This window comes from Apostichopus japonicus, chromosome 21 (genome assembly GCF_037975245.1).
Source record: "Apostichopus japonicus isolate 1M-3 chromosome 21, ASM3797524v1, whole genome shotgun sequence".
NCBI lineage: Eukaryota > Metazoa > Echinodermata > Holothuroidea > Aspidochirotida > Stichopodidae > Apostichopus > Apostichopus japonicus.
The window spans coordinates 2632932-2660300 of record NC_092581.1 but is presented as its reverse complement, the minus strand read 5'-3'; the positions used below and the strand labels follow the sequence as shown (position 1 = coordinate 2660300).

General features: G+C 39.0%; 2 protein-coding genes across 4 annotated transcripts in view; one reads left to right on the top strand and one right to left on the bottom strand.

Annotated features, from left to right (window-relative positions):
• Positions 1-18909, top strand: part of LOC139962467 (uncharacterized) — a 41074-nt gene extending 22165 nt beyond the window's left edge. For both annotated transcript variants that reach the window (XM_071962455.1, XM_071962456.1), the window contains 5 exons: positions 7974-8088; positions 8466-11108; positions 11407-11616; positions 13038-13144; positions 14742-18909. In XM_071962455.1, the coding sequence (XP_071818556.1) occupies positions 7974-8088; positions 8466-11108; positions 11407-11616; positions 13038-13144; positions 14742-15248 (3582 nt within the window). In that variant the 3' untranslated portion in view covers positions 15249-18909. The remainder of the gene's footprint in view (positions 1-7973; positions 8089-8465; positions 11109-11406; positions 11617-13037; positions 13145-14741) is intronic.
• Positions 18910-22746: 3837 nt separating this feature from the next.
• Positions 22747-25782, bottom strand: LOC139962470 (NADH dehydrogenase [ubiquinone] 1 alpha subcomplex assembly factor 4-like). 2 transcript variants are annotated; one of them, XM_071962458.1, is made up of 4 exons: positions 25558-25782; positions 24926-25026; positions 24431-24601; positions 22747-23690 (listed from the first exon to the last, which is right to left on the bottom strand). In XM_071962458.1, the coding sequence occupies exons 1-4, from the start codon at positions 25697-25699 to the stop codon at positions 23529-23531; spliced, it is 576 nt and encodes a 191-aa protein (XP_071818559.1). In that variant the 5' UTR covers positions 25700-25782; the 3' UTR covers positions 22747-23528. The 2 variants fall into 2 exon arrangements, with proteins under 2 accessions (XP_071818559.1, XP_071818560.1); XM_071962459.1 differs by having other exon boundaries at positions 24926-25023.
• Between the last annotated feature and the right edge of the window lie 1587 nt (positions 25783-27369).

Sequence of the window (27369 nt, the reverse complement as noted above, 5' to 3'; positions counted from 1 at the left end):
TATTATTAGTATCAGTATTAGTATGATACCTCTATATTGCAGCGCTATATAAGTGTCTAATATGTATGTATGCGTGTATGTATGTATGTATGTATATGATGTGTACAGTGGCCTATATATACTATAGTATATACCTATATACTGTAATTTACAGCATGTTGTAACTCAAGTTTCACGCCTCAAGGCGATCATCAGACAACATCTATGTTTATATATGTATATAATGTACTGTATAACAGTATGTGGTATACATCTATTCTGTATCTATATTCTGTATGCAAGATACAGGCTTTACCACAGACACCACAAGGAGGGAATGCAATGACAACCTGGGGCTGCTATTTAAATAGTGCTCAGCATATTGTTCTGACATAGCTAAGTCCTGCAAGACATCAGTATAGATATAATTAACTATTCATAAACATTGTTGAAAGGTAATTTCTACTTTGCTCTGGGGGTGGGGGGGGGGTATGTAGGGTATGGAGGGAGGACAGGGAAAATAGGAGATGTTGTATTTGTCAAATATTGTACTAATGTTGTGAGTAGACATCATTTACAGCTTAGTTCACATGACCTAGGTCATGTAATGTTGCTTTGTGGTACCACTTTTTATCACTTGAGAAAAAAGGAAAAAAGAATTATCAAAGACCAATCTTCATTGCAGATATCTGTTATCTGTAGATACAAACCGTAGTCTATAAGTTGATTTTCATGACATGGTTTGAAGCTATTAGGTTGTAAGTATGCTGGCCTCTGGTGAGCCTGTGTGGGAGATTAATTTGCACAGCATATTAACTGAACTGTACAGATGACTCATCATATTAAACAGTGTGCATACAATAGGGATATGTATGTATAATAAGAACAGTTCTGTTAGAAGAATGTCATTGTGTACAGTAGATGTCATATTCAAATAGTGTGTATAGTCATCTCTTTGGACCCTTCTGTACTGTAGTGGGGTGTATTTACTCTTTTAAGAATAGTTTTTTGAGATTTTGAGATTTTTGAGATTGTAGGAGGGGGGGGGGGGGGGAAAGGGGAATGGCTAGATGTTTGTCAAAGTTACCATATACTAGAGGCACTGATCCTCACTTAGCCACTAGTAATAGTTTCAAAATTTTATGAAAATTCACAATACTATTAGGTCAGAATCGAGAGTCCAAAGTTAACAAAGTTCTATTCCCTGCCTTGAGTGAGGAGGGGTGGGGGGGGGGGGAGGAAGGGGAAGGTGGATTTCATTGAAGATCTTCAGTTTTGTCCCCATTTTAGCACACTAGAAATGGCTAGATGTTTGTCAAAGTTACCATGTACTAGAGGCACTGATCCTCCAAATTATTCTTAGCCTTATAGTAAATATTTTCAAAATTTTATGAAATTTCACAATTACTTTTAGGTCAGAATTGGGAGTCCAAAGTTAATAACTGTGTACAGTATTCCCTGCCTTGAGTGCTACAGTCAATTGGAGGTGCTATTGAAAAGGAAAAGAGCTAAGGAAAAGGGGACTGGATATACGATTGGAGGAAAAAAGAGGGGGAGGGGGTGGGGGGCGTGGGGGGAGTGGAGATGTAATCAGACAGGATGGTAAAAGTCTAATTTCAATTTGTAAAAAGAAAAAAAAATAGTTTTGCAAATTTCACTCTTCCATTTGAGTTCTGGAAGGGGGAGGTGTAGGGGATGTTACATGTTGTAATTAATTCTCAGTGCCAACAACTTTTTATTCATTTCTTGTTTATACCAACGATATGCTTTCTGCCAGTACTTTATCTAGGGTACTTAAACTTTCTAAACCCTTAAAAACAAGAAGAACAAGGAGTCAAGGAATTTATATAGTATTCTTCGGAAATCCTGATTTTGCCAATAATTCACTCACTGTATTTGATGGCAGAGGATAGTACTACTGTACATGTATGTAACTATGTATGTATGTTTGTTGGGTAAAAGTAAGTGGGCCTGATGTTTTGATCCTAGCAGGATCTTCTCAGAGGCTGAAATGTATGTTACTATGTTGCCATCAACTGTGCCAAGCCTGTTATCAGTGTTGTGGTTTGTCAGCGTTGATGTACAGTACAGTAAAATACACAGTGCTACTGAACTGAATAACAACCACATTTGTTTCAGTTGTGATTAAAATATTGGACCCAAGCCATTAAGCTTTCAACTAATGATACATGTCTGTTTTAACACTACCATGAACACTTAAATTTGAATGCTTTGAAGAAAAGGGGAAAAAGAAAGAAACGAAAAAAAAAAACAGAAAAAAAAATGGGGAAAATAAATAATTGGGAGAAGTTGTTATTCCCCATAAATCCTGATTTTTGCAAATTTCACTCCTGTATACAATTGAGGGCAGGAGGTGTTTCATATATTGTGATAAATCACATGCGTCAAAGCCAAAGAGAGCTTATTTGATTTGATTCCTGGAGTTTTTCTGTTCAGTGAACATAGTGAGTCATGGTATATCTATGCGTTGTTTTTGCAACTTTGCACTACAGATCTGCTGACTTAGGTGGTTCAAGATTAGTCTCGATGTTTTGTTTTCCTAGTCTGGATTTCCGAGAATTTGGAGGTTTGGCCTTTCAAGGAAAAAAAATCTGAGAACATATAATTTACAAAATAGCTGGTCTGGTTTAATGTCTGGTTGGCTTGCGAGGGTCTAACTTTTTGTGTCTATCATTTTGAATCTTTTCCTGATTTGATTAAAAACTGAATGCAGAAATTATTTTTTTATCGAGAATATTGACTTAACTATCCTATTTAAGTCATGCATTTATGTTTCTGAATTCTGTAATGTTTTGGAAATGCTCTGCTTTGGTCTTCTTCACAAATATTTCCCGAACGACTGCACCGTTTTCTGGAGCTGAGTCACAGGACAGCAGAGAGAGGGCGCTAAACTGTAGCTTCCTTCAGGTCTACAACAAAAAGTCATGAAAGTAACTTGTCACAAGTCTGCCAGAGATATGAAATTGACAAGATGAGAAAACCAATGTTGTTTGTCAACTCACAAACTCGGAAAAATTCCTAATTTCGTTGGACATCCGAAATAAAAAATGTAGCCAAATAATACAGAAAGACAGATAATATATATGTGCACTGTACTGTAGACAAGATTTCTGGGTTGGGTGGTAAGAACACTGTAAGCTTTGGTCTAGGAAAACTTCATTTCGAGCAGGTCCTTGTCCTACCAAGAACTTTTGGATTATTGCAGTAGGATCTCTAAAGTGATGAGGGGAGATACCAATTTGGGGGTAAATAATAGCTATAATGATTATGCAAGAATTTGACGCAAACAGCTGGTGGTACATCGAATGACCCCTGAAAGCTGATTTTCATGGAGAAAAGGGGTTGGCAAAAGCACATTGTAATTTAGGTGTAGCACCAACATAATCACCTTACATTCCAAGTGGTCTTTCCTGCTAGTTTGATATTACCTTACATATATACATGTAGGTTTTGTTTTAATACTCTGATCTCTCTAATACCCAAAGGATTTTTTTTAATATTTGCTCTGAATCTAAACACAGTTTGTTCCTTTGGAATTACCGGTTGTCAACATTTGTTCAACTCCTCATGTTTTAAAGACCCTTAAAACATTTAATGTGATGTCAGGATTGTTTGTATTGATGTATCTGAGGTTACCATGGCGATGCTTATCACTTGGCATGTGCCGAACATGCAGGGGGATTGTGCCGCGAGATGCCTAGCATAACTCATAGCCGGGACAGACTTAGGTACTAAGCATTCTTGACATGACTAGAGGGCCCGGTTATCTTGGGTGAATCTGGTCTTCACCTGGTTGACTTAACTGTTTTCTGCAGTACAACACAGATGAGTCACATAGCTAACATTCACAAGTTCTTGGTTTTTGCTTCAAGAGGCTCCTACTGGGGGTGGTGGTGAGGTTTTTTTACCAGGCTATCCCTTTGTAAACAAAACAAATAAGATTTTGGATGTCTGAAGCCTTAAGTGGCATATTGACAAATTTTTAAATTAATTTCTAATTAATTTAATGTACCACAACGAGCTAAAGAATATTGCAATTTATCGTTACGCTACCAGTAATCTTTTCATCTGTCCGAAACATATATCGGTAATTAACATTTTGGGTGAGGTCAGCACGTACGTGACATTGAATTTGTTGCGGTGGTAAAAGATTTAAATTTTAGTCTCTAATCTCTATTATATACTCAGTGTATGTACCTTGTTGAAACAGTTCAAACGTTAAATCATCATTCCTTGAGTACTGTAAGTACTAATTTCCTCTGTACAATAACAGCTTTTAGGGAGACTGAAATCAATCATATTGACAAATTTTTAAATTAATTTCTAATTAATTAAATGTACCACAACGAGCTAAAGAATATTGCAATATCGTTACGCTACCAGTGATCTTTTCATCTGTCCGAAACATATATCGGTAATTAACATTTTGGGTGAGGTCAGCACGTACGTGACATTGAATTTGTTGCGGTGGTAAAAGATTTAAATTTTAGTCTCTAATCTCTATTATATACTCAGTGTATGTACCTTGTTGAAATAGTTCAAACGTTAAATCATCATTCCTTGAGTACTGTAAGTACTAATTTCCTCTGTACAGTAACAGCTTTTAGGGAGACTGAAATCAATCATATTGACAAATTTTTAAATTAATTTCTAATTAATTAAATGTACCACAACGAGCTAAAGAATATTGCAATATCGTTACGCTACCAGTGATCTTTTCATCTGTCCGAAACATATATCGGTAATTAACATTTTGGGTGAGGTCAGCACGTACGTGACATTGAATTTGTTGCGGTGGTAAAAGATTTAAATTTTAGTCTCTAATCTCTATTATATACTCAGTGTATGTACCTTGTTGAAATAGTTCAAACGTTAAATCATCATTCCTTGAGTACTGTAAGTACTAATTTCCTCTGTACAGTAACAGCTTTTAGGGAGACTGAAATCAATCATATTGACAAATTTTTAAATTAATTTCTAATTAATTAAATGTACCACAACGAGCTAAAGAATATTGCAATATCGTTACGCTACCAGTGATCTTTTCATCTGTCCGAAACATATATCGGTAATTAACATTTTGGGTGAGGTCAGCACGTACGTGACATTGAATTTGTTGCGGTGGTAAAAGATTTAAATTTTAGTCTCTAATCTCTATTATATACTCAGTGTATGTACCTTGTTGAAATAGTTCAAACGTTAAATCATCATTCCTTGAGTACTGTAAGTACTAATTTCCTCTGTACAGTAACAGCTTTTAGGGAGACTGAAATCAATCATATTGACAAATTTTTAAATTAATTTCTAATTAATTAAATGTACCACAACGAGCTAAAGAATATTGCAATATCGTTACGCTACCAGTGATCTTTTCATCTGTCCGAAACATATATCGGTAATTAACATTTTGGGTGAGGTCAGCACGTACGTGACATTGAATTTGTTGCGGTGGTAAAAGATTTAAATTTTAGTCTCTAATCTCTATTATATACTCAGTGTATGTACCTTGTTGAAACAGTTCAAACGTTAAATCATCATTCCTTGAGTACTGTAAGTACTAATTTCCTCTGTACAATAACAGCTTTTAGGGAGACTGAAATCAATGTAGTCCCTTTCATTAATAGATGGTCAATATCGTCGTCCGGGGGTTATAGCCTTGGGATTACTTGATGCTTTTTCAGAGTTGCGAAACTGCTACACTTTTGGAAAGCGTCTGGTTTTGTCGCAAAATGTTGTGTCCGTCGGACGTTGTAAACCTCGACAAAGTGCCCACCGTTGATCTCATTTTACCACAAGTACAGAACTGTAATTTTTTTCTACAATACATTGCTGGTCTGTCTCCAGAACCTCACATGTGTCATTACAGGACTTGAGAAGCCCGTGGGAGGTTCCCTAGTTGTGTCAGTCTCTGGAACCTCTTGTACTTGACTACTTGAGTAGACTATAGAAAGTTTGGAAAGTATTGGTCAGACTTTGTAAAAACATCTTTCAACAACATCACTAGTCGAAGGTTCCCGACTAGATTCATTCTATAGAACCTCTTGTTTAGCTACTTTGAGTAGACTATGGAAAGTTTAAGATTCTGTCTATTCTTGGCCAAAATTGGTAAGAACATCTTACAATGGCATAAAAAAAAAAATTTTTTAATTCTGCTGAAGTGAATGTCAACTAGGAAGCAAACCTGTGGCCTATGGGGTGATATAAAAAAATTCAGATCGAGTCATACCATTTGCGTAAAATAATTAAACATAGTCCCAAGGACCGACCAACACTGTACATAGCAGCATTGCACAATTTATATTTAATACAATGTACAATGTGAATTGCTTTCACACAGTCACCACATTGTTGATAGATTTCTGGCATCGACACATTACTACGTAATCCCTTCACTTTCTAATCCCAAACATTCTGAAACGTGCAGAATGTCTTTTCTCAATTTTTTTTAAGATGTTGAAATATTTGCATGTTATGCACTAATAGGTAGTATTGTAAACTGTGAAATTCCTTATTTAACTTGAATTTTTAATGTGAGATTTCTCAGAATTTGTTTTAAGTTTGTGAACATATCTCTCACTCTCTTCTCTCCCTCTTGTCTTTCCCTGGTGTGTGGTTCCCAAGAGGCTTCACTTGTATGCCTTTGTTGGCCCCTAGCCAGTAGTCTATCAATGTAATTGTGTTGCTTTCTATTGTGAGAGGGCAGTGATGGTATGCCAAGTATGCGGATAGGACCCCATCTCATTGTGCATGTGGCGTGAGGTGTGCATCGAGGATTAAAAGCTGTGAGACACACAGCTGCTGGTGTTAGCGGGGTCTTTTCTTTACACTGTAAACACACAATAAACAGATACTCTTTTATATAGAACACAGTAAAACGGGCATACCTATTTTACACATATTGCCGTAGTATATAGAGAAAGGACCACCGTTAATTGTTTGACTGAATGAATACTAGCCTGTTCCATTGTCAGAAATTAAACAATAACAGAATTGATTTTTTCTAAAGCCATTGTACAGTAAGTGGTTATCACTCTGAATGCGTACAAGTATATATATATGTATGTATATATATATATATATATATATATATATATATATATATATATATATATATATATATCAAACGTGGCTTTTAATGGGCATGTAGTTGCTATTCAGTATTTAAGTATCAGAAACGATTGTTTACCACACAGTAGTCTCCTTCAAAATTGTTCTGATTTTTGTATAAATTGTAAAACCACAAATATTAAGAAAGACAAAGTTAAGCATTCACAAAAACAGCACTTAAAAGTATTCTTTTGAATATACGCACTAATTATTTTATGTGGTCTTCAAGTTGCGTCGTGTTTAGTTTTGTTCCTTGTTCCTGGTTTCTAGTTACAAATTTGAGGGGATTTACCTGTCTCCTCACAAGTCACAACCTCAGCACTCTTACTTTGCTGTGTATAAAGTGCACTGGTAATGCTTTTAAAGCTGTACACAAACCCACACCTACTGTAGATCACTACCTCTCTATGACACCTCCTTCTCATTCTACCACCCAAAGTGCCCCCCTCGTAACAGTTTTTCGTACCGATTTGTCATCTGTCAGTATCTAATATGGATTAAAATATCGTATTTGTACCATACAAGAAGTAAATCCTGTATATACCACCTGTATCATTTGTTGTCATCTAAATAACCTCAATTTATAATGTGAAGATTCTGTAGACGATGCAAAACCTGCCTGGACACGTCTCTGTGTTTGTGTACAAAGCAGTTTCTCATTATACATAGCATTTCCACGTTTGGTTGGTTGGAGCTACAGTAATTGCTCTGACACTGCTGACTTTGAGAAACTTCAACAAAACATTAAATCCGACAAGATTCTAGAGGATTGCGAAAGAACCTGTAAAAAAAAAAAAAAAAAAAAAAAAAATCAAATTGTGTTCATTATTTACATTTGAATAACAATTTTTCTTTCATTCTTACAGCATCAAGACTTGAGTTCGTACCAGGGAAACCCTCCTTCTTATCATGTCATCCACGACACTGGGTCTACTTTAGATCCAGGAAGGGTCCAGAGTAATGCCATTAACGGTCATGTAGGTGAGTATTCTGTCTTGAAAGGGAAGAATGTTAAGGGGTGGGGGAGAGGGGGGAGGATGGGCTGACTCACTTGACTAGCAAATGGGCAAAAATAAGATTGGGTGGGTGGCAATGTGAGTTGGACCATTTCACAGTCAACTTAAATCGTGAATCTTACACATTCGCCGAATCAGATAGACTGCAACTAAAGAAGATGTAACTGCTAATGGGTGGGTTATGGGGGCATAATCGATTACGGAACTGTATGAGGTGTTAACATAGTTGGGAAACATCGTTAAAGTTATCATCACTTACCGCATGAATATTGATACCTATTCAAAATAAATCTTTCTCGAAGCTACATACATATCGAAATGTATCTCTTTTTTTGGTTGCAGGGGATTACAGCAGTTTAAGAGGGCTGAGCAACGAGGAGCATCCTTACATCCAGGACTACCGTCAACGGACTAATTTGCCAAGCTATCCTCGAAACCTCAACGCATCTGCGGACGTGAGTCGGATAACGTCCGCCCCTGTGTCCAGGAAGGGGTCGTTTGGGGATTCGAGGCATGGCCATTCCAACATGCCAAACCATGGTTCTTCTTACACATTGCCAGACAGAACGGTCATTCCGAGCCACGACGGCGCAGCCTCTAACGGTTACTCGCGGCAACGGTTAGAGACAGCGGCGGGCCAGGGGCATTATCATGTTCCAACGGGTGAGGTGAGGCAGCAGTCAGCTAACGCGTCGCCCTCATCGTTTGGACATTACCAGACGTTGCAAGTCCTCGACATGCACGACCAATACCCAGACAGGGGCACGTCCATGTACGTGGGACACCCGCATCGTGCGAGCGGGACGGTCATGAGCCGTAAGGTATCGGCCACAGATATGCTGTCTTCGAACGACTATGTAAATATATCTAATTCTCCGTATTACCAGAACGACAGGTACCTGGACAGTCCTGAGCATAACCATTCCCACGTCTACGTGACACCAGGCAGCGTGACGGCCACCATAAATACCAACAAGTCCGGCCCCATGGGCTCGGACGGTGGCATTGGTGGCTACGCGCCGGTGAGGCTCACTCCCGACGAGTATAGGTTTAAGAGACAGACTGTTATCACAGAAAAGACACATTCCCAACTTGGTGTAACCACGACTTCATCTACCACGTACACTACTTGTAAACAATTCACGTTAGGTCAGGCTGGCAGGGGGGACCCTCCTCCTTATCCGTCAGGATCAGTGCAAGCCATGTTTTCGAAACCCAGCAGTCCGGTACCTAGGGTATCCTCTTATAATAATCCGCAAAGCCAGTCGTCCGGTTATTCTAGTTTAAACCACAGCGGCAACTCCTCGACGCAAGGCCGTTTCGCTCCACCGACCAACGGTACCTCGAGTTACAGCACCAGCTTTGTCAGCAACCCGCCGCCGTCGTCGAGCTATCCAGACTTCACCAAGCAGAACCAGCCCAGTCTGACGACGCAGAGCCAACCGCGAAACACCACGCACAGCCAACAGGCTTTCACACGATTCAGCTACTCCAGTATGCACAGCGACAGTACGACGCCCAGCGAGTCCAGTTACCCGAGTCAGTATTTATCTCACGGTGAGCAACCGCACCCTACCACAACCACCACCACCCTCTTTATCATTCCGGGCGACTCGAAAGGTGCTCCTGGCACCTACAGCCCAGAGGTCATCAGCGCCATGATGAACAAGAAGCTTCCCCCTCCCAGTTACGAAGCCAGCACCCAAAACAGGGTCTCAACCTCTTCAAGTGCCTCAGATGTCGGGTCGGTCAATATGGGGGCGCCGTCCCATGATCCCTATCCCGTACACGACTCTACGTACACCCCAAACAGGAACTCTCCAAACACTATTCCTCAGATCACTGTGATCGTGCAGAAGCCACCCCCTTACAGGCCGCCCCAGGGAGTCACGGTCGCAAAGTTTCCCGCTCCAGTGCCTGCCACCGTCAGCACGACCGTCTCGCTGTCCGACGGAGTGTCGTCCCGTCGCATACCGGTTCACGCGGTCCGCAGCAGTGCAGTACCGAAGCCGGTGCTTCAGAAAGCGGATGTCCCCGACCCACCTCCCAACAGAGGTCAGTCTCCAGACACGGTGAGCACCCAGAGCACCCACTCGTCGACGTGTTCGGACTCCCCCATCACCGGCCGCATGCCCTCCCCGATCTCTGAGATCTCGACCGCCTCGGTACAGTCGGACCACAGCGACGCATCCACCGCCCATTCCACGGATTCCAGTACGAAGCGCACAATAGAATCTCCCGTACCGGAGAGGAAACGCAAGGAGGAGTCCTACGAGTCCCGGGTCAAATCCTACTCTCCGGCCGCCTTCAAGTTCTACATGGAACAGCACATGGAGAACATCATGAAGGGCTACGACCAACGCAATCACCGGCGGACGCAGCTGGAGAACGAGATGGCCCGCGTGGGTCTCTCGGAGGAGGCCCAGGACCAGATGAGGCGGATGCTCAACCAGAAGGAGAGCAACTACCTGAGACAACGCAGAGCCAAGATGTCCAAGTCCATGTTCAAGAAAATCCAGACGTTGGGTATCGGGGCCTTCGGGGAAGTGGCATTAGTCCGGAAGAGCGACACGAACGCTCTGTACGCCATCAAGACGCTCCGCAAGGCGGACGTCCTGCAGAGGAACCAGGTGGGCCACGTGAAAGCGGAGAGGGACATCCTGGCGGAGGCGAACAACGACTGGGTGGTGAAACTGTATTATTCCTTCCAGGATAGCTCCAACCTCTATTACGTCATGGACTACATCCCGGGCGGGGACCTGATGAGCCTGCTCATCCGCAAGGAGATCTTCAGCGAGGAACTGGCTAGATTCTATATCGCCGAACTGACTCTGGCCATCGAGAGTGTACATAAGATGGGTTTCATTCATAGGGATATCAAGCCGGACAATATTCTGGTGGATCGCAATGGTCACATAAAGCTCACAGACTTTGGCCTGTGCACAGGCTTCAGGTGGACACACGATTCAAAGTACTACCAAACGAGTGAGTAGTTAATGTGCTGATATGAGTCTTTAATTTTTTTTATATTTAAAAAAAAAAAATTTTTTTGTGTTTTTTAAATTTTTTTTTAAGTCTGAAATCAGAATTTGAGTTTAATATCAGAAACCTTCTTTATGTTTTCCACCAGAGTGAATTACCATATATATTCATAAAGTACTATGTAATTATAATTATAAAACATTTTGAATGGGGGGGGGGAATTGTTTCTACTGGTATTCTGCTCCCATTCATAAGTTACACTGTAATCAAATCACCGATATCTCTTTTCATCCATCCCCAGCCGGCCACGGGAGGCAGGATAGCATGGAACCATTCGACGCCAACGAGAAGGACATGTGCAATTTTAACGGTAGCGAAAGTAGTTACATCAATAACCACCGTCCCTTGAAGACACTGGAGAGGAGGCGGAAGAGGCAGAAAGAAAGGCTCAAGGCCCACTCTCTGGTGGGGACGCCAAACTACATCGCACCTGAAGTACTCACCAAAGTAGGCAAGTAGTCAGAGACAGGTCCAGGGATGTGCCCACGCTGGGCGGCATCGGGCGGCCCCGTCCAGCGCTAAAAATTACCGCCCAGCACTGTCTTAAATTGTGAATCCCGCCCAGCACTATTTTCATCTGAAATCCCGACATTCCTAACAATATATTCAACATAAATTTCCAAAAAACTTAAAAAATGTAATTGTTAGCAAAACTAGTACTTGTGTACATGTGCTTAAAAAGCTACACAACAAGTGCCAGCATTTGGCATCTGAGCACCTTCAAAAATCGAAAAATTTCTCAACACCCCCTCCCCCTTAGACCCCTCCCCCAGGACAGCGATCAGTATACCCAGCACTCAGGAAATCCTGTGCACATCCCTGTAGGTCATTTCAAGTTTTTTGCGCTTCCCACGTCTCCGCCTCTTCGCAATTACACTGTACCTGCCTTGTGCAACAAAGCAAATTACAAAACAAAAGAAATCAGACTCCAATTTGACAGAAAGGAAGTTACGAAAAAATGGCTTCTTTTCTTCGTCTCTCCAACCAACTCCCCCGAAAGAAAATGTTGAAATAGTTGGAACATACTCTGTGTGGTATATAAGCAGTGTGAAATGTAGGACACAGGCTTCCAACGTAGCCAGCTGGTTTTGTTTTCGTTTCTCTCTCTAACACATGATGCGCCCGCTCGTGAAAAAGAAAAACGGATTGTCATGAGTCGTTAATGTTTATGACTTCTACTCTACGGCACAGTGTCAGAGCTGGGTGAATGCTGTGCCTGGGCAAACTATTTTGGTAACCTGCCCTTCTTAACACCCTGTTGTCTCAAGTGTTCTTTTACCAAGATGCTCTCCTTCCAGGGATAGCTACACAGCTTCCCTTGTGATTCCTGCCCTGTGTTTGTTGTATGGGTCTGGTTGGCATGGATTTCAAAAAACCTTTTCTTATTGGAGGGTTATTTTGTTGCATCCCTTGCTTGGATGGTTAGATGGTTATTGGAATTCAGTCTGTTAGCTGGATAATGTTGTGGTTGTAATGTTTCAAACCTAAGAAGGCTAAAGCAGAGAAGAGGAGGAGAAGGTAAGAAAGGAAGAGAAAAAGGGGAAAAAATAAGAGAAAGAAAGAAATTATGTTAAAAAATGAAAAGGAAAAAAAGAGAAGGTCTTCTCAGTTAGAAGTCTGGGTGGTTGAAAGAATGGAAGTATAGATGGAAAAGTGATACCAAATGGGTACTGAATGTCAGTGGACTAGAAGTGGCATACGTTAAAATTAAAAAGGAAAGTTTGACACCAATTTGTGAAGATAGATAGCATTTATTGTTACATAATGTTTTTGCGTCTCATAATCTCATAAAAGATATGTGCGAAACCTTAACGCCAAGTCATTCCCTGGTCATAACTGAGTCCCTTTAACTCTGTGTATTTTGTTGTGCAGGTTATACGCAATCGTGTGACTGGTGGAGCGTAGGGGTGATCCTGTACGAGATGTTAGTGGGGCAGCCTCCTTTCCTTGCTGAACGACCGGACCAAACTCAGTGGAAGGTATTAAAAAGCAGAGCTTGTTCATTTTGAATAGATTTCTGGTCTTCTTTAATCTTGACATGGAGGTGGGGGGGGGGAGGGGGAGGGTGGCAAGGGGAGAGGCAAAGCATTCTCCCCAGAAAATGTTCAGGGATGAAGCACGGGTGGTATAAAAATTGGCAAAAGAAAAATAATTACTATATCTCAGAATTGCACCATTTTGATGTCTAAAAAGACAAAAATTCTAATTTTTGTAATGATTTAGAGGCGTGTGAAGACCAAGATAACAACTAACCTTGTTTTCTATTTTGCCATGAAGGTGTATAGTAGATTCTGCACTTTCTGTTTCACTAATTTGAGCAAATATACGTTGGAAAACTTAAAATCCATGGGTTTTTCTCTGTAAAAGAAGAAGTAAGGAAAAAAGAATATAAAAAAGGAGGAGCCCATTTTAATAAAAATAAAAATTTCTGCTTTCATTCAGGTATTTTACGAAATATTATCATGTCTGTGAAAGAAATGAGCTAAAGCAACACTAATGAGAAATCCAGGTTTAGCTTTTACTGGAATTTTAACCAACATTGCTGAAAACAAAAGACCTTCCGCACGTACTTGTTTGAAGGAACAAAAGCTAAAGAAAGAATAAACATAAAAGAGGATTATATCTTGTGAACTTTGACCTCATCTTTCACTGAGACAGATGCCAAATTTGGCAAAGCTCCTTTGTGAATTCTACATCAATCATGAATGCCAGTCATTTGGAGCTGATTGTCTTAATCTCAGGACTTCCCCCTCATGTTGCTACCATCTAAGAGAATGTGCAGGTGACGACAGAAGAGGCCAAAGGTGTGCTCTCGATCTGGGGAGGGCCCACGTAATTGTGTCAGGTGGTGATAAGATCAAAGTTAGGCAGTTTGAAATTCTCTGGATTCGGTATCCCTATCCCTGAAATGAATACTTCTGAGACCAGCGTTTTGTGTAAACATTGAAAATTAAACTGGGGCCTCTCTAATGAGGGTCATACCTCACAGAGGTTACAGAAACAAAAATCTGGAAGAAGTTACTACAACCCTACCCCTGTATACAAAAACATAAAATGCTGACAGAGTATGGATAGAAAAGTTATGTTATTGAAATACCAAATCCAAAATTAAATATGAAATCCCCCTCCCATCCCCACCCCATTTAAGTAAAAAAAAAAGTTGAAATAAATAGAAAAAAAAGTGGTAAAATTCTGTGAATAAGTTTTGTCTATTTCTCAAAGAAATGAAACATGTCAGAGTTTTTTAACTTTTTAATTCACAATTCTAGAGTGTGTCTAGAATACCTGTATCTTTCTCTTCTCATGTGGAGGAAGAGATAGGGGTGAGGAAAAGGGAGAAGGGGTAAGGGGTCGTGGGAAGGGACGTGGAGAAAAACTTTTAAAAAAACAAATATATTTAAGCTCAAGATTTCCATGACTGTGAAAGGCAGTCTAGAACACCACGTAGAAAACAATACATGCATTTTTAGTCTACGTCTGTGTAAGTTAAGTTTCCCAAATCAAATGTGAACGTTTCAGATATACAGTCATGTTCTGTTTTGGTTGCTGCATCTGCCTTGTCTGTTTTCCCACCAGGTCATCAATTGGAGGGAAACACTCAAGATACCCCGCATCGCCAAACTGTCGCCTGAAGCCGAGAAACTCATCCTCGAGCTGTGTACCAACGCGGAGGAACGGTTAGGCGCCCACCAGATCAAGCACCACCCTTTCCTGAAGAGTGTCGACTTCACAAAGAACATTCGGGACGCGGAGGCCCCTTACAAGCCGACGATACGGTTTCCAACAGACACCTCCAACTTTGACCCCGTCTCTCCGGACAAGCTCCGGGGCTCCTCGTCGAGTTGGGGCAGTTCAGAGAGCAACGGCAACCACAAGAACCACAAGTCGAAAGGCAACCACCGGCAGACGGAACACGCCTTCTTCGAGTTCACGTTTAGGAGGTTCTTTGACGACGGGGGACACCCCTATTCCACCCCCATGAGGATGAACTTTGACTTCCCCCCGCAGACGCCGATCAACCGGGAGGACTTGGAGGCGGAGACCACAAAGGCCAGCGAACCGCAAGAACCGGTCTACGTCTAAGGAGGGTCGAACGGTCATGATCGTTGACCGCTACTTTGAGTGGAGGTGGATGCTCGGGTGGCAGCGCCAGGGAGCTGGTATCTCCTTCGGTGCTACCCCAGAGGTACGCCACCAGTTAATCTGGGTAGATTGGTGGTACCAATCGGCCCAGTGCGAGACACCCTTTTCTGCTGCATACTCCTGCATGGAAGATCTCCCATCGTAAACATCAACATCGTGTTCTAATTATCACATGCCGGCGGCGTAGAGAAAGAAAAGTGTCGTTAAAATGAGTACAACAGGTGGGAAGTCAAAGTGCACAGGCTGGTTAGTTGGGTGCCAGTTTACGTCAGTAGAGATTGGGCGAGTTGTCCGACAGTGTCACTGGGCATGTAGTCACTGTCACTTGGGTGTCACTTGGGTGTCAGTTGGTGTTGAGAGAGTGTTCAGAAAGTGTTGATGAGGTTAGTTGGGTGTCATTCAGTGTTGAAGGGGTGCCTAAAAATGCTGTTGAAAATGTATGTAAGTCAGAGAATGTCAGGAAAGGTTTCAATCCGTGCCAGTCAAAGTTGATTGGGTGCCAGACAGCGTCGATGGTGTGGTCTCAGATAATGGGTAATCAGACGGTGTTTATGGGGTGTAGGCAATCTCGATGGGGTGTAATCCCTTCTCCTGACAAATGCTGACTTCATTTGAACAATCCCACTCTTGGTGGCGAAAGGTTCAGGATGAGTCCACGAGGAAGTGGCCCATGGAAGGAGAAAAAAAATGGTAGTTCTGAAAGGCTTCATGCATATGCACGACTTGATATGTCTGATCAATGAATGACTATGTAGAGCAGCCATATTGACCTTTGGAAAGGAAGGTCATACATATGCAGAGAAAAATCATCACTTTGATGAATATGGATGATGTAAAGCTTTGTCAGCTGATAGGGAGGAATTTGTCATATATTGTAAAATTTAGAGAGAGAGAGAGAGAGAGAGATGATCAAGGTGTGGTACTGTTTATTAGCGAGTTTGTGTCTTTCAACTTAGGACGAAGTGTTAGATACAGCTGTAAGTGAAGTGATAGACAAGGTATAATAATAATAAAAATAAGAATACAAAAGACGATGATTTAAAATACAGTATCTTGAAAAATGCAGGTTAGGTATTGTAAGAAAGAGTATTGATGGAATACAATATCTAAGCCGTGTATTTTTCTGGTAGCTCAAGTGAGTATGACTTCAATACAGTGTTTTGATTATGTATTAAGGTAATACTTAAAAGGAGTATGAACTTCATACAGTATTTAGAGAATTATTTTTTTCTTAGTTACTTGAGGAAACTAGTATGAATTAAGTTCAATATCTGGAAAAATATCTCTTTTTGGAATAATGCTTTTAGGTAATACTCTCAAAAGAGTCTGAATTTGAGACATTTTTGGCCAAGTTGGTTAATAGTAGTGAAGGGAGGATCAGAGAGTAATACATTATTACTAGATGTTAGGTAATACACCTGAGGAGTATGGATTTAATACACTGTCTTATGTATGTGTTTGAAGGTAACAGTCATAGAGGTATGGATGCAATACTGTATTTGAACAGAGTTTTGGAAGTACCCAAAAGAACAAAATCGGGAAATTTGCATAAATATGCCAATCAAAAAAAACCTCAAATTTTAATAGTAAATTTGTGTTAAAACATATGACACTTTCCATTTGGGAATTTGATACCTTCATGAAGTTAGGGATGTCTTTAGGAAGTCAAAAAATTTAATTAGTTGTTGGTTAAAAGAAACTGGTATGCTCTTGAAAGCGATTGTCGGTGGAGGAGGACTAGTTGTCGGAGGAAGATTTAATTCTGATTGTTGTCATGAGAGGTTGAAAGAATAAGATCAGTTGGAGGTGAACGATGTGTTTGTTGTCAGGTTCTGATGGTTACCCCTCTAATTTATGTCAGATTGGAAACTAAATTTTGGTATTAACAACCATTCAGGAACAAATTAATGGATTAAAAAGTCACATGCACACAAAATGTGAAAAGACATCTGGTTTCCGTGACGCGTCTCCCCGTTTCTTCAGACAGCATCTTTGCGATGAAACCGCTTCTATCCATTGTAGCTCTTTGTCAAATTTGGATGAAATCAATCGGTTAAAAGAAAGATGGTATGAACAGAGAAACATAATTTGCTACCTGTGGTCCACTTTAAGGTAGCACTAGGAAAGACGAAATTTAGATTGAAATAAGAGATTGAAATACATAATTGGGCAAAGGTTGCCTCTCTCGAATATCTAGAAGATATTGTCAGAGACAAGACTGACAGTTAGAGGATTGATTGGTTTTTGTAACTTCATGACTGCAAAAGAGCTTCTTTTAGACCGGTGACTCCAAACGTTTGGATAAATTTATCCGTCGTTTCACCTGGAAGGATTGAGTTAGATGGTCTGTAATCCACGGAATGAAAACAAGCACATCTTCACTGCCAATTTTCGAAAACCTACGGAGAGTTTTGTGTGCCTATATATATCTTTATTTTGCCTGTGTTGGTTTTTGGAGTAAGTCCACAGCTCTGCCACATTGTGACTGAATCGGCTCTTTACGGGTAATTTTCGTGGTCACTTGTTTTATGCAAAAGCAGGCAGTGTTGGTTTTTTAAAAAAAAACTAGGTTGGACATGCAGGTTTTTACGGTCTGGTTTGTTGGATGGCATGTGTTTGGACAGTTGGTTTGTGATATTAAAAGAGAATGTATCATGCCGTTTGAGATATTATCAAACCACAGGTGCAACGGCTTGAGTAAGGTTTCTGATGTGTTTAGGAGATAATAACTTTATTTTGAATCAATAGTTTCCAAGCAAGTAGCTAATCTCTATAACCTAAAAGCCTTTTTTGGGAATGATGCCCAAATTTTGTACCAATTTCATCAAATGAACCACCAATTTCTGTGTCTCACCCAATTAACAGTTCAATAACAAGTATTTAAATGTAATATTCCTATCTCACAGTCAAACATTTGTTGTTGTCCCGAACAACTTTCTCATCTTACCAATAGTCTAAAACATTAGTCTGAAAATCATTTATTAGGCGGCAAGAATCTTGCAGTCAAAACTTCCCTTACACCGATATATTAAAGAAAGGTAATCACAGTTTTCATATTGCAATCCTGTGTGGGTGCCTGTGGCTGAAACTGGCCGTATAAATGCTCCTATTAATGCTCTCGTTAAACTTTGTAGGTAGACCTTTGCTATGAAAGATCATGGATAATGTAACAGATAGTGTTTGGTGTATGTTGGATTGGTTGGGATGGGGGGTAAGGGAGGGGGGGGGTTAGGGAGGGGCACAATACAAATATTATAACAAAAGATGTAAAGTTGTGCACCTCTTGAGTCAACAACAGTCAAATACTGATCACTGATATTTTATACTGTTTCATTAGGCTGGCAAAAAACTGATATATATATATATATATATTTACGGAATCTTGTCTTATAGGAATTTATTATTTTCAATCACGATCTCATCTTTTTGATGCGTTTACAAGAGGCTGCAGCAAGGAATATCTAGATGATAAGTAGATATTATTTGATCTCCGATGCCACAATTTGATCCACAAATTAATCCCGAGTTTATCGATTAATTGAAAGTTTTATAAATCATTTTTTGGTGGTAAACAGCCTTAGATTTTACAATTTTTTTTTTTTTAAAACAATTTTCTACACGGTTGGTGGTTTACTGACAATTAGTAGCACAACAGGAGAAACATAATTAGGCACAAAGCAATTATTTGTTATAAACATTTCTTGTTGTGAGTGTTAACAGTATTTTCTTTTTTTTCATATTAAAATAGTTTTTGAGCAATTTTGCTGTTACATTTAGTATTTAAAAACTAAAGTTATCTTCCAAACTATGCATTTAATGTGAAACATTTTCAATGGGAAACCATTTAGTGAATGTACTGTTTGAAAGCATTGGGTAGGAGTTATTGTTTTCTTTGCACATTGTGAATTAGCTGCCCTGCTCAGGAACCCCCAGTCGTATTGCTGGTATAAGATTTTTACTTTTGGGATTAAATGTCCGTTGCTTCTGGACAGCTCCTTGTCGGTTCAATTATTCAACTGAGAATACTAAAAACTAAACAAAACAAGAAACTGCAGATAACTTTTCAGATATAAAATATCTGCAATTGTTCTGCACTCGTATTTGGTCAAAATTTCTCGGAGTCGGCCAAAGTGGTTATGACAGATATGTCCGTTTGTGTTGTAGTCGTTGTTCACTGTACTCATCAAGTAATATTAAATTAATATTTTGTTCCATTATCACAAGACATGAATCAAAAAGAGGTTTATTTAGTTTGTGGAATGCAGTCATGACGAAAGCAGGAAAAAACAAAGAGAAACGAAAAACGAAAGAGAAAAGTATTTCAAAGTAAACGTAAATTTTTTATAAAGCAGTGTTTTGGCATTTTGTCGCCAGCTTGCAAGAGATGTTATTGTAAATGTATGCTCTCATCATGGATAAAACCTAAAAGACACTTGCCTAGCTCTTAACAGTCATTAATATATAATTAGGGAGCAATTAAATGATTACGTTTCGTTCCGACTAACATGTCGTGCGGATACAATTTTTTTGTGCTAACCTTTTTTCTTATCTGATGCAAGACCAAGTGGAATGTCTGATTGAAATGGAAACACACATATCCTGATTTAATACTTTGATATGCCGACGTCGATCTGCCGGGCCAAGGTGAACTTTTTTAGTCGCTAGGACACTTGTGGAAAACATATTTTGTGTTTTGCCTCGGCGAAAAGTTTCCAAGGGGCCGCATTTATAGAGTTTTGAAAACCTTGCGGAATTACAGAAAGTTTGCTCAGTGGGTTGCACGTTACCTACCTGTGGGTTAGGATTACGATGTTCAGGGTTGTTTATCGCAAGACACTGGCATGAAAAAGTTAAAAACTGACTGCTTTAGGAATCTGTGGCTGTAAAACTCGATGGATTTATACTATCAAAGTCCACTATCTCATGATACAAGAAAGAAAAAAAAAATGTCTGACATTTCAACCAATTATTGATATATTTTTTTCCCTTCGAAATAGCCCCACTCATGACATTGTTCCAGTAAGTTCAGGGGTTAGAAGTTAAAAGAAAGTATTTAGCTCTGGTTTATAGTTTCTGGTCTCATTGTATGTTTTGGCTTTATGGACTTATTTGTTTTCTTTCTTGGTACTGGTATAAAAATCAAACTTGCCAACATTTTCAGGTTTTTAACTATTTTCTAAACTCTTTGAAAATTATGGTTGGTAGCTATGGTTTTTAATGAAACAAAGGTAGTTAGTTAATTACTTGATGATTAAATGTTATTAACTATTCATTGAGAAATCTTTTTGCAGCCATTTTTTGCTTATTAAGTATAAATGAAACCTTGGCAGATTAACGTATTCCGCATATGTTAAAAGAAGTAACAGTTTTTGTCCAGGATTGTCAAATGTTTGATTTTGAAATACTCATAGCAGGAAGTATTCTTTGAAAAATGAATTCATGATTTTAAACTCCTTGACAACACCAGCAATTGTTTTCATAATAATTCTATACAAATGTTTTGCACTTTATAGTTTGTGCTTACTCTATTCAAACTTTATTGTATTCTGTTAGCAGATGATGATGAAATGGTGAGTTGGGGTGGGGGGAGGGGGGTCGGTGAAAGTTAGGCTAGAGAGAGGGAACTTCGAACTTTTGATAGGTTATGTAGTCTCGTTGGAAGTAGAAGTTGATAAAGGTAGTTTGGAGAGCTACTTGTTTTTGTTATGCTGTGATTACTATAGCAAAATGAAAAGTGTGCTTTTAATCTAAAACACCTGCCCCTGTTCCCCTATTATTATTATTGATAAATTTGTTATCCCCCAGCCCCCCCCCCCCCCCTTTTGTGTCAATTATAGTTTATTTCATCTTGACTGGCAATGGTATTCAATTTGAAAGGTACTTTCTTTTCTTTTCATATTTCCCAGTGGCAATTTATTTTTTATTACAGTAGGGTTAACTCCTCGATAAACACAAAACTTGAGATGGGTTTTAATGCATTGTTGGGAAACATTGCCTTTCAACTGTTGTCAATTTCTATAAATATTGCTTGAAATTATTACAAAAGAAAAATTGAAATAAAAAAAGAAGGAATAATGTGTTTAAGTTGCTTTGTAGGTTTTGGAAAATTAAATTGGTTTATTTATGTAATTTTTTTCCGTTTCTGTATATTAAATTGTTTTGTTTTTTTCTCATCTGCTCTAAGCAGAGATATGATATCTTACTAAGTGTATAGCGAAATGAAAATGTGTCATCTCAAGTTGTCTTTTCGAATACAATGTTGAAAAGAAGAACATAACTAATTTCTACATTTGTACTGAATTTGTGATTTTCTTGGATTTGATTTTTTATATGATTTAAAAGCTGTTACATTGTTTGTTGAATCAAACATCACCCCTTGCAGCAACCATTACCCCCTGCAGCAACCATTAACCCTCACCCCACCATCCCTCCTCCTTACCCTCTTGACTTACTGGTAATAATACGAAGAAATTTCCGTAAAAATCATGAGGTGATTTCTACTTGAGCGAAGGCTTTATATGTTTATTATGGTAATCATATCTGGTGGGGTGGGGGTGGGGTTGGGGGGAATGAGTCCCAGAGTGCAATTATCTAACAATTTAAAATTTTGGGTTCAGTGAAAAAGTCCTGGTGGATGCAAGGAGGAAGGAGAGGGTGACCCATGGTCGTCTTTTGAATAGAATTTATTCTAACTAAAACTATCGGGGACAATACTCATTCTCGATTGTAGCACCCTTAGTGCGCCTTGTCCCTTACATTTAACTTGGTTTTCTCTATGCACTGCCATTCTGGTAGTAATGTCACCACATTTCGTGATCTACCCATGCTTATCTTTGGGGCCTCCTATTCTGTGAATCCTTGCTTTGTCACTGCTTCATTGCTTGTCATGGCACTTACAAGTTTTTTTTTCTTTTCACAGTTTATTTGAAGAAAACTTCATGTCATGTTCCACATCAATTTTATGCTTTTCTATTTCATTTCTATTCCAAGAAAACAAAATTTGCATATATACCATTAAAAATTAGGTTTTTCAATATAGATTCAAAGTTCTTTACTCATACACTGCACAGAGAAAATAATACCTGTAATTTTGCAAACATCAGGGGAAGACGGGGAAACTATTCTCGGCATAGTTTATTGAATGTATCACAAATTCTGCAAATAACAGGAGATAACTTGATTTAAAATGTAATACTGTATGGAGACTTTACCTGTCATTTGGCATTCCTTTGTACATGCAAAAATGACCGGTTCTTAACTGGAGCAGTGATTCCCATGACAACGTTACAGACTCATAGTGCTGTCAAAGTTTCAAATATCTTTCATTTTGTTAACAATTTTCAAGAGAATAATGAAGTAATCAAATTCATTCTTTACAAATTTTGCAACAAGTTTTGTGGATTCCATTTATTAAATATGAGACAAAACCCATAATTCATCAATTCAAGCTGAAATGAAATCATTTTAAGCATAAAATTAGAACTAATAATAAAAATTCACTGCAAATTGTTTTAAGGGTCATACACTGATTTTATCGATTCAGCAATTCACAGACATATGTATTGGTTGGAGTAATACAGATATATATCAAACACATTTGGAATTGTTCCAAATTTTAACATTTCCAGCAAATTTCCGAAATATTACATTCACACAAATTCTGAATAACGTCTGCTAGCTACTACCAGTCTTTGGCTAAAATATTTGAACGAAAATTGCAAAATTTACACTATTCTTTGCAATTTTTAAGTTATTCTAATTGTTAATAAAAAGGAAGATAACATCGTATAGTTACCTGGCTATTAACACATATTCCTAACTGTTCAAAATGATTCATTTATTAACTTGTAGAAAACAACCCTTTTCAAACAAACCTAAAATAATAATTTTTGCATTGTTTTCTATTATTAAATATGTCACCATATTTAGTCGGTTTTCTACAGTGAATGAAGTCCTAGAGCTATTTAATTGTTCACTGGAATTATGACCATCTTGTTTGAATATCACACCGCCGCTCGCAACACACACGTATTCTGTAAAATACTGGATGAGAGAACTTTTGAAAGACGGTCGTCTTCTAAGCAACATTAAATTGCAAAGATGTTCTATGCCACTCCAAATAACTTCCTCTATCTCTCTGACTTCAATTCTCTCTTTGCATCATCAACATCTTTTTATGTCCTCTCCATTTCTCTTTTGCATCAAAGGAGTCTTCTTTCCTCAGTCTGCTGAAAGTTGCCTCTTTTCATAAATCGGTAACTTTGGGTTTGGGTCGTTTGGATTCTGCGGGATGATCTTGAACGCTTGGAAGTTATCGAGGATGTTCTCTGTGTCCGTCAAGTCTAGCTTGCAATCCTGTGCCAACCTCTCAGCTGTCCATTTCTGTGGAGAAGGGGATAGTTAAAGTAGCATAATGTGTTCATTCCAATGAACCCCCCCCCCTTCCAACCCCGAAAAGAGCTCAGAAGATGATAACTGAATATTTACCATCTGTACTACAGCCTGCTTCATCATCATTTATTTAACATCACTTATGAGATCACTGAATTTGAAATGTTTTTATACTGATAAATACAACTTACACTCTGTCTCACAACCTGACTACAAGCACAAGCTCATCTCTTTCAAAACGAGAACCCATATAGCCATTACTGTGAGACATTAGACATGTATGTGAACTATTAAAAGGAGCAAGCAGATCAGGAAACAAATAGTGTTCAAATTTTGTGTATCAGTTACAAAGGCCCTGAAGGTTTGTCTTGTGTTAAATACGATGCTAGTATGGTTCCTGTTTATAAAAATTCTGGTATATAAAATAATAAATATAATAATAATCATAATAATAAAACACACCAGGTGGCAGACTTGTTGTACGTTCAGCATGAGTATGATGAGTATAACTAGAACTCCTCTTAGTTTGAGTATGAGTAGCAGACTCTAGTGTGAGGATGAGGTCTTCATATTGCACTAGAATCTAAACTAGATTCTACAAATGTCCTGAGTATTACTATAGATCCATAAAGACGAGTACAAATACAGGCAGCTATCCTAGAAGAATACAAGTGCGGACGTCCGACTCACTACAAGTCCGCATGGTTGTTTACATGTATATATGTCTTTACCTCTTTATCTTGCTTATGTTTGGCAAGAAGTTCCATAGCCTTCTGGACAGATATTCGACCTGCAGGCACCTCGTCTGGGAATAGGTCTGGACTCCCATCGCCGGATCTCGACAGTGGGAGGGATCTTTCGGCCTCAGAGGGGATGTCTTTGTCTATTTCTATCCCTAAAGACTGGAAAATTATGGGGAAGGGGGAAGAAAAATGAATGTAATGGTAGGCTCCTTCAATACAATAAAATTAAATTGATTTTACAAACACAGATCTGCTATTCTCTGACAGAAAAACCTAAGAGTAGTCTTATTTGCACAAAACTCTTTACTAATGTCTGTACCGCCATCAAGTGATATTAAATGCTCATCGCCAGTTAAATACACTTATTTTTGGATGAGGCTATACTTACTCCAAAGAATTTGTATGGAATAAAGCACTATTTTCATCATTACCTGCACCACAAGAAAAAAAAAAGGTTTAGCAATCCGTTTCATCATTACTTACTTTCCCTTCCACATCTGTGGAGTCTACTTTCACATCCTTCAGCCTATCTAGCAGCTGGGCATTCTTTTGTAGGTGCTCTTGCATAGCCTTTGGAAAACCTTCTTAAAGAAAGATTTAAAAACGTTTAAACCAGGATACACTCATAGGATAAAAATTGAAATTCAGTTAAAATAATGTGCATTTCTAATCTTTTGTAAACCAATTTTAAGTTGTGATATTACTTATTAGTATACTTGTTAGTATAGATCTGACTTATGGCTAACAAGCTAGCATTGTCGTTTCAAGAACTGGTTATGTCAAACGAGGCAGAGACAATATTGAGATGATTAGACCTTCATATTTTCATTTTAATGTACAGGTATGTCCACGATCTTGTTTACATTCAGTCATGGTCATAATGCACATAGGCCTAGGCCTACAAGTATTTCGCAAAACTGGTACCATATATGATTAAACAAATGACATTCCAACAGAGGATGGGGTGAGGCTAGTTTTAATATTACTCTTACTGATGGTGAAATTGGTTATTGGGTTGTGAACTTTATTCTACGTTAGCATTATTTTTTAAGAACTCCGCTTAGATCATATTTGCAAATTTCCACTTAAGTTAAATGTGGTTAACAAACACATACTTTCTTCGACATGTTGCACCATTTTCTGCGATTCGGGATATTTCGGTGGAGCTAATGGCTTATCACTGTGTTTCTCGATGAATTTGTGGGCACGATTTTCCACATTGAAATTCCGCCAGCCCCTACGAAAGACGTTTCCCATCGCTTTTATTTATTGGCAAGGTCAGTAGGTTTTTGGTTCGCTGTATCATGCAACACGCGTACGGCAAGGACTTTGCTCTATTACTATACAGTTGGGAGTCTGACCCCGTGACCTCGAAGAATGATCAACGATCACGCATATCATTAAATTTGAATTTGCCCGCATTTTACGTAAACTCGGTCCTACGTTTCACTCACAGAATTTACAGACATTGATAGTTTACAACTTACCGGAACCTCACAGAATGGATTAAAAGTAATTCCAATGTATGGTAGGGCAAAGATACCCGAGAAAAAATCAACGAAAACCTATGAAACAACGATTGCAATCCAACTTCGTCCTCACACATGTATTCCTAACTGACACAAAATAGGTCAAAACGAACCAACGAAAGAGAGTTACAGCAAAAAAATTCTCCCATTTGTGGATCTTGTACTCTCCTACATGATGCTGTAAAGATTAGGTGAAATGGTTGTCTAAGACGGCCAGTCACAAAACGATTACCTCGACTCGGCGATTTTGTTGCTGTCGCCGCCATTTTGAAATTACGTAGACTTTCGCCAAGCCGTTTGCATGCTATGGGCTACTACCGACAAGACTTCACTCAAATCGTTTTCAATGTAGTGGAACCCATTCCTTTAGTGTACGGTCTATTAGGAATGTTAGGTTTTGTGGCGTAATGTAAGTTGTGCTAAGGTTTTGAAGAAATTTTGTCCCAAATTCTAATATATGATTAGGTAAAATGTGAAATTACTGAGAGCTGCGTATGGGAGGGGTAAGAGAGACAAAATGGGGAGGGGGCAAGGGAGATGGTGTTTCCTTTCTAGCTAAATTAATGGTGGTAACTATTAAGGTAACACAAATTTTCCCGAATCTGTTGTCAAAACTGAAGGGGTCATACCACATGTCGAATATACAAAGGTAACATGGCCTAGGCCAAACCTTATTTCTAGTTGTTTTCTAAGGAACTTCCAACAATTCCGAATGATTTATACCTACAATACCAAATGATTTATACTTACCCACTTACCATAATTCCACAGTAGCCCTTACTCAGTGAGATTCTGCAAAGCTGGGTACTCATCTGTTGCTTATATTCATCAATAAATATCAGTTAACAGTTTTCCAGTCAATACCAATCCTTGTTTGGTTCATGTATCACACTACATAACCACTTGTCAATATTGGAGTTAAGTACTGTGCTTGGGTAGGGGTGTGTTGTTTAGGGGAGGGGTGTGGTGTTTTTAGGGGTTTTGGGGGAGGGAATGTGGTGCTTAGCGGATTTGGGGAAGGGTTTTGAGTTTCCCAGCTTTGGGATGGGTGTGGTGTTCACCAGCTTTGGGAAGAGTTAGGGTATTTTGGAGGGATGAGGTGGTTTTGCCACATATGGGGACTTTAATTAAAAGCGGACTTTCAGTACACAGGACGTGTTTGGATACATTACGTTCTATGGATACTCTGACCAAATATTTTGAGTAGGGCTGTTTTCTTTTTCTTTTGCACATGCATAGTAGAACATTAGTCAACAGTGGAAATAGAGTTGCCTGGTTTTTTATTGATTGTATAACTGTAACAATAAGGCACTTTAAGCAACAGAAAAAAGAAAACAAAAACATTTGGTGTGACACTCTCCATGAAAGAACATGTTTTAATGTCCTGAGAAAATATGG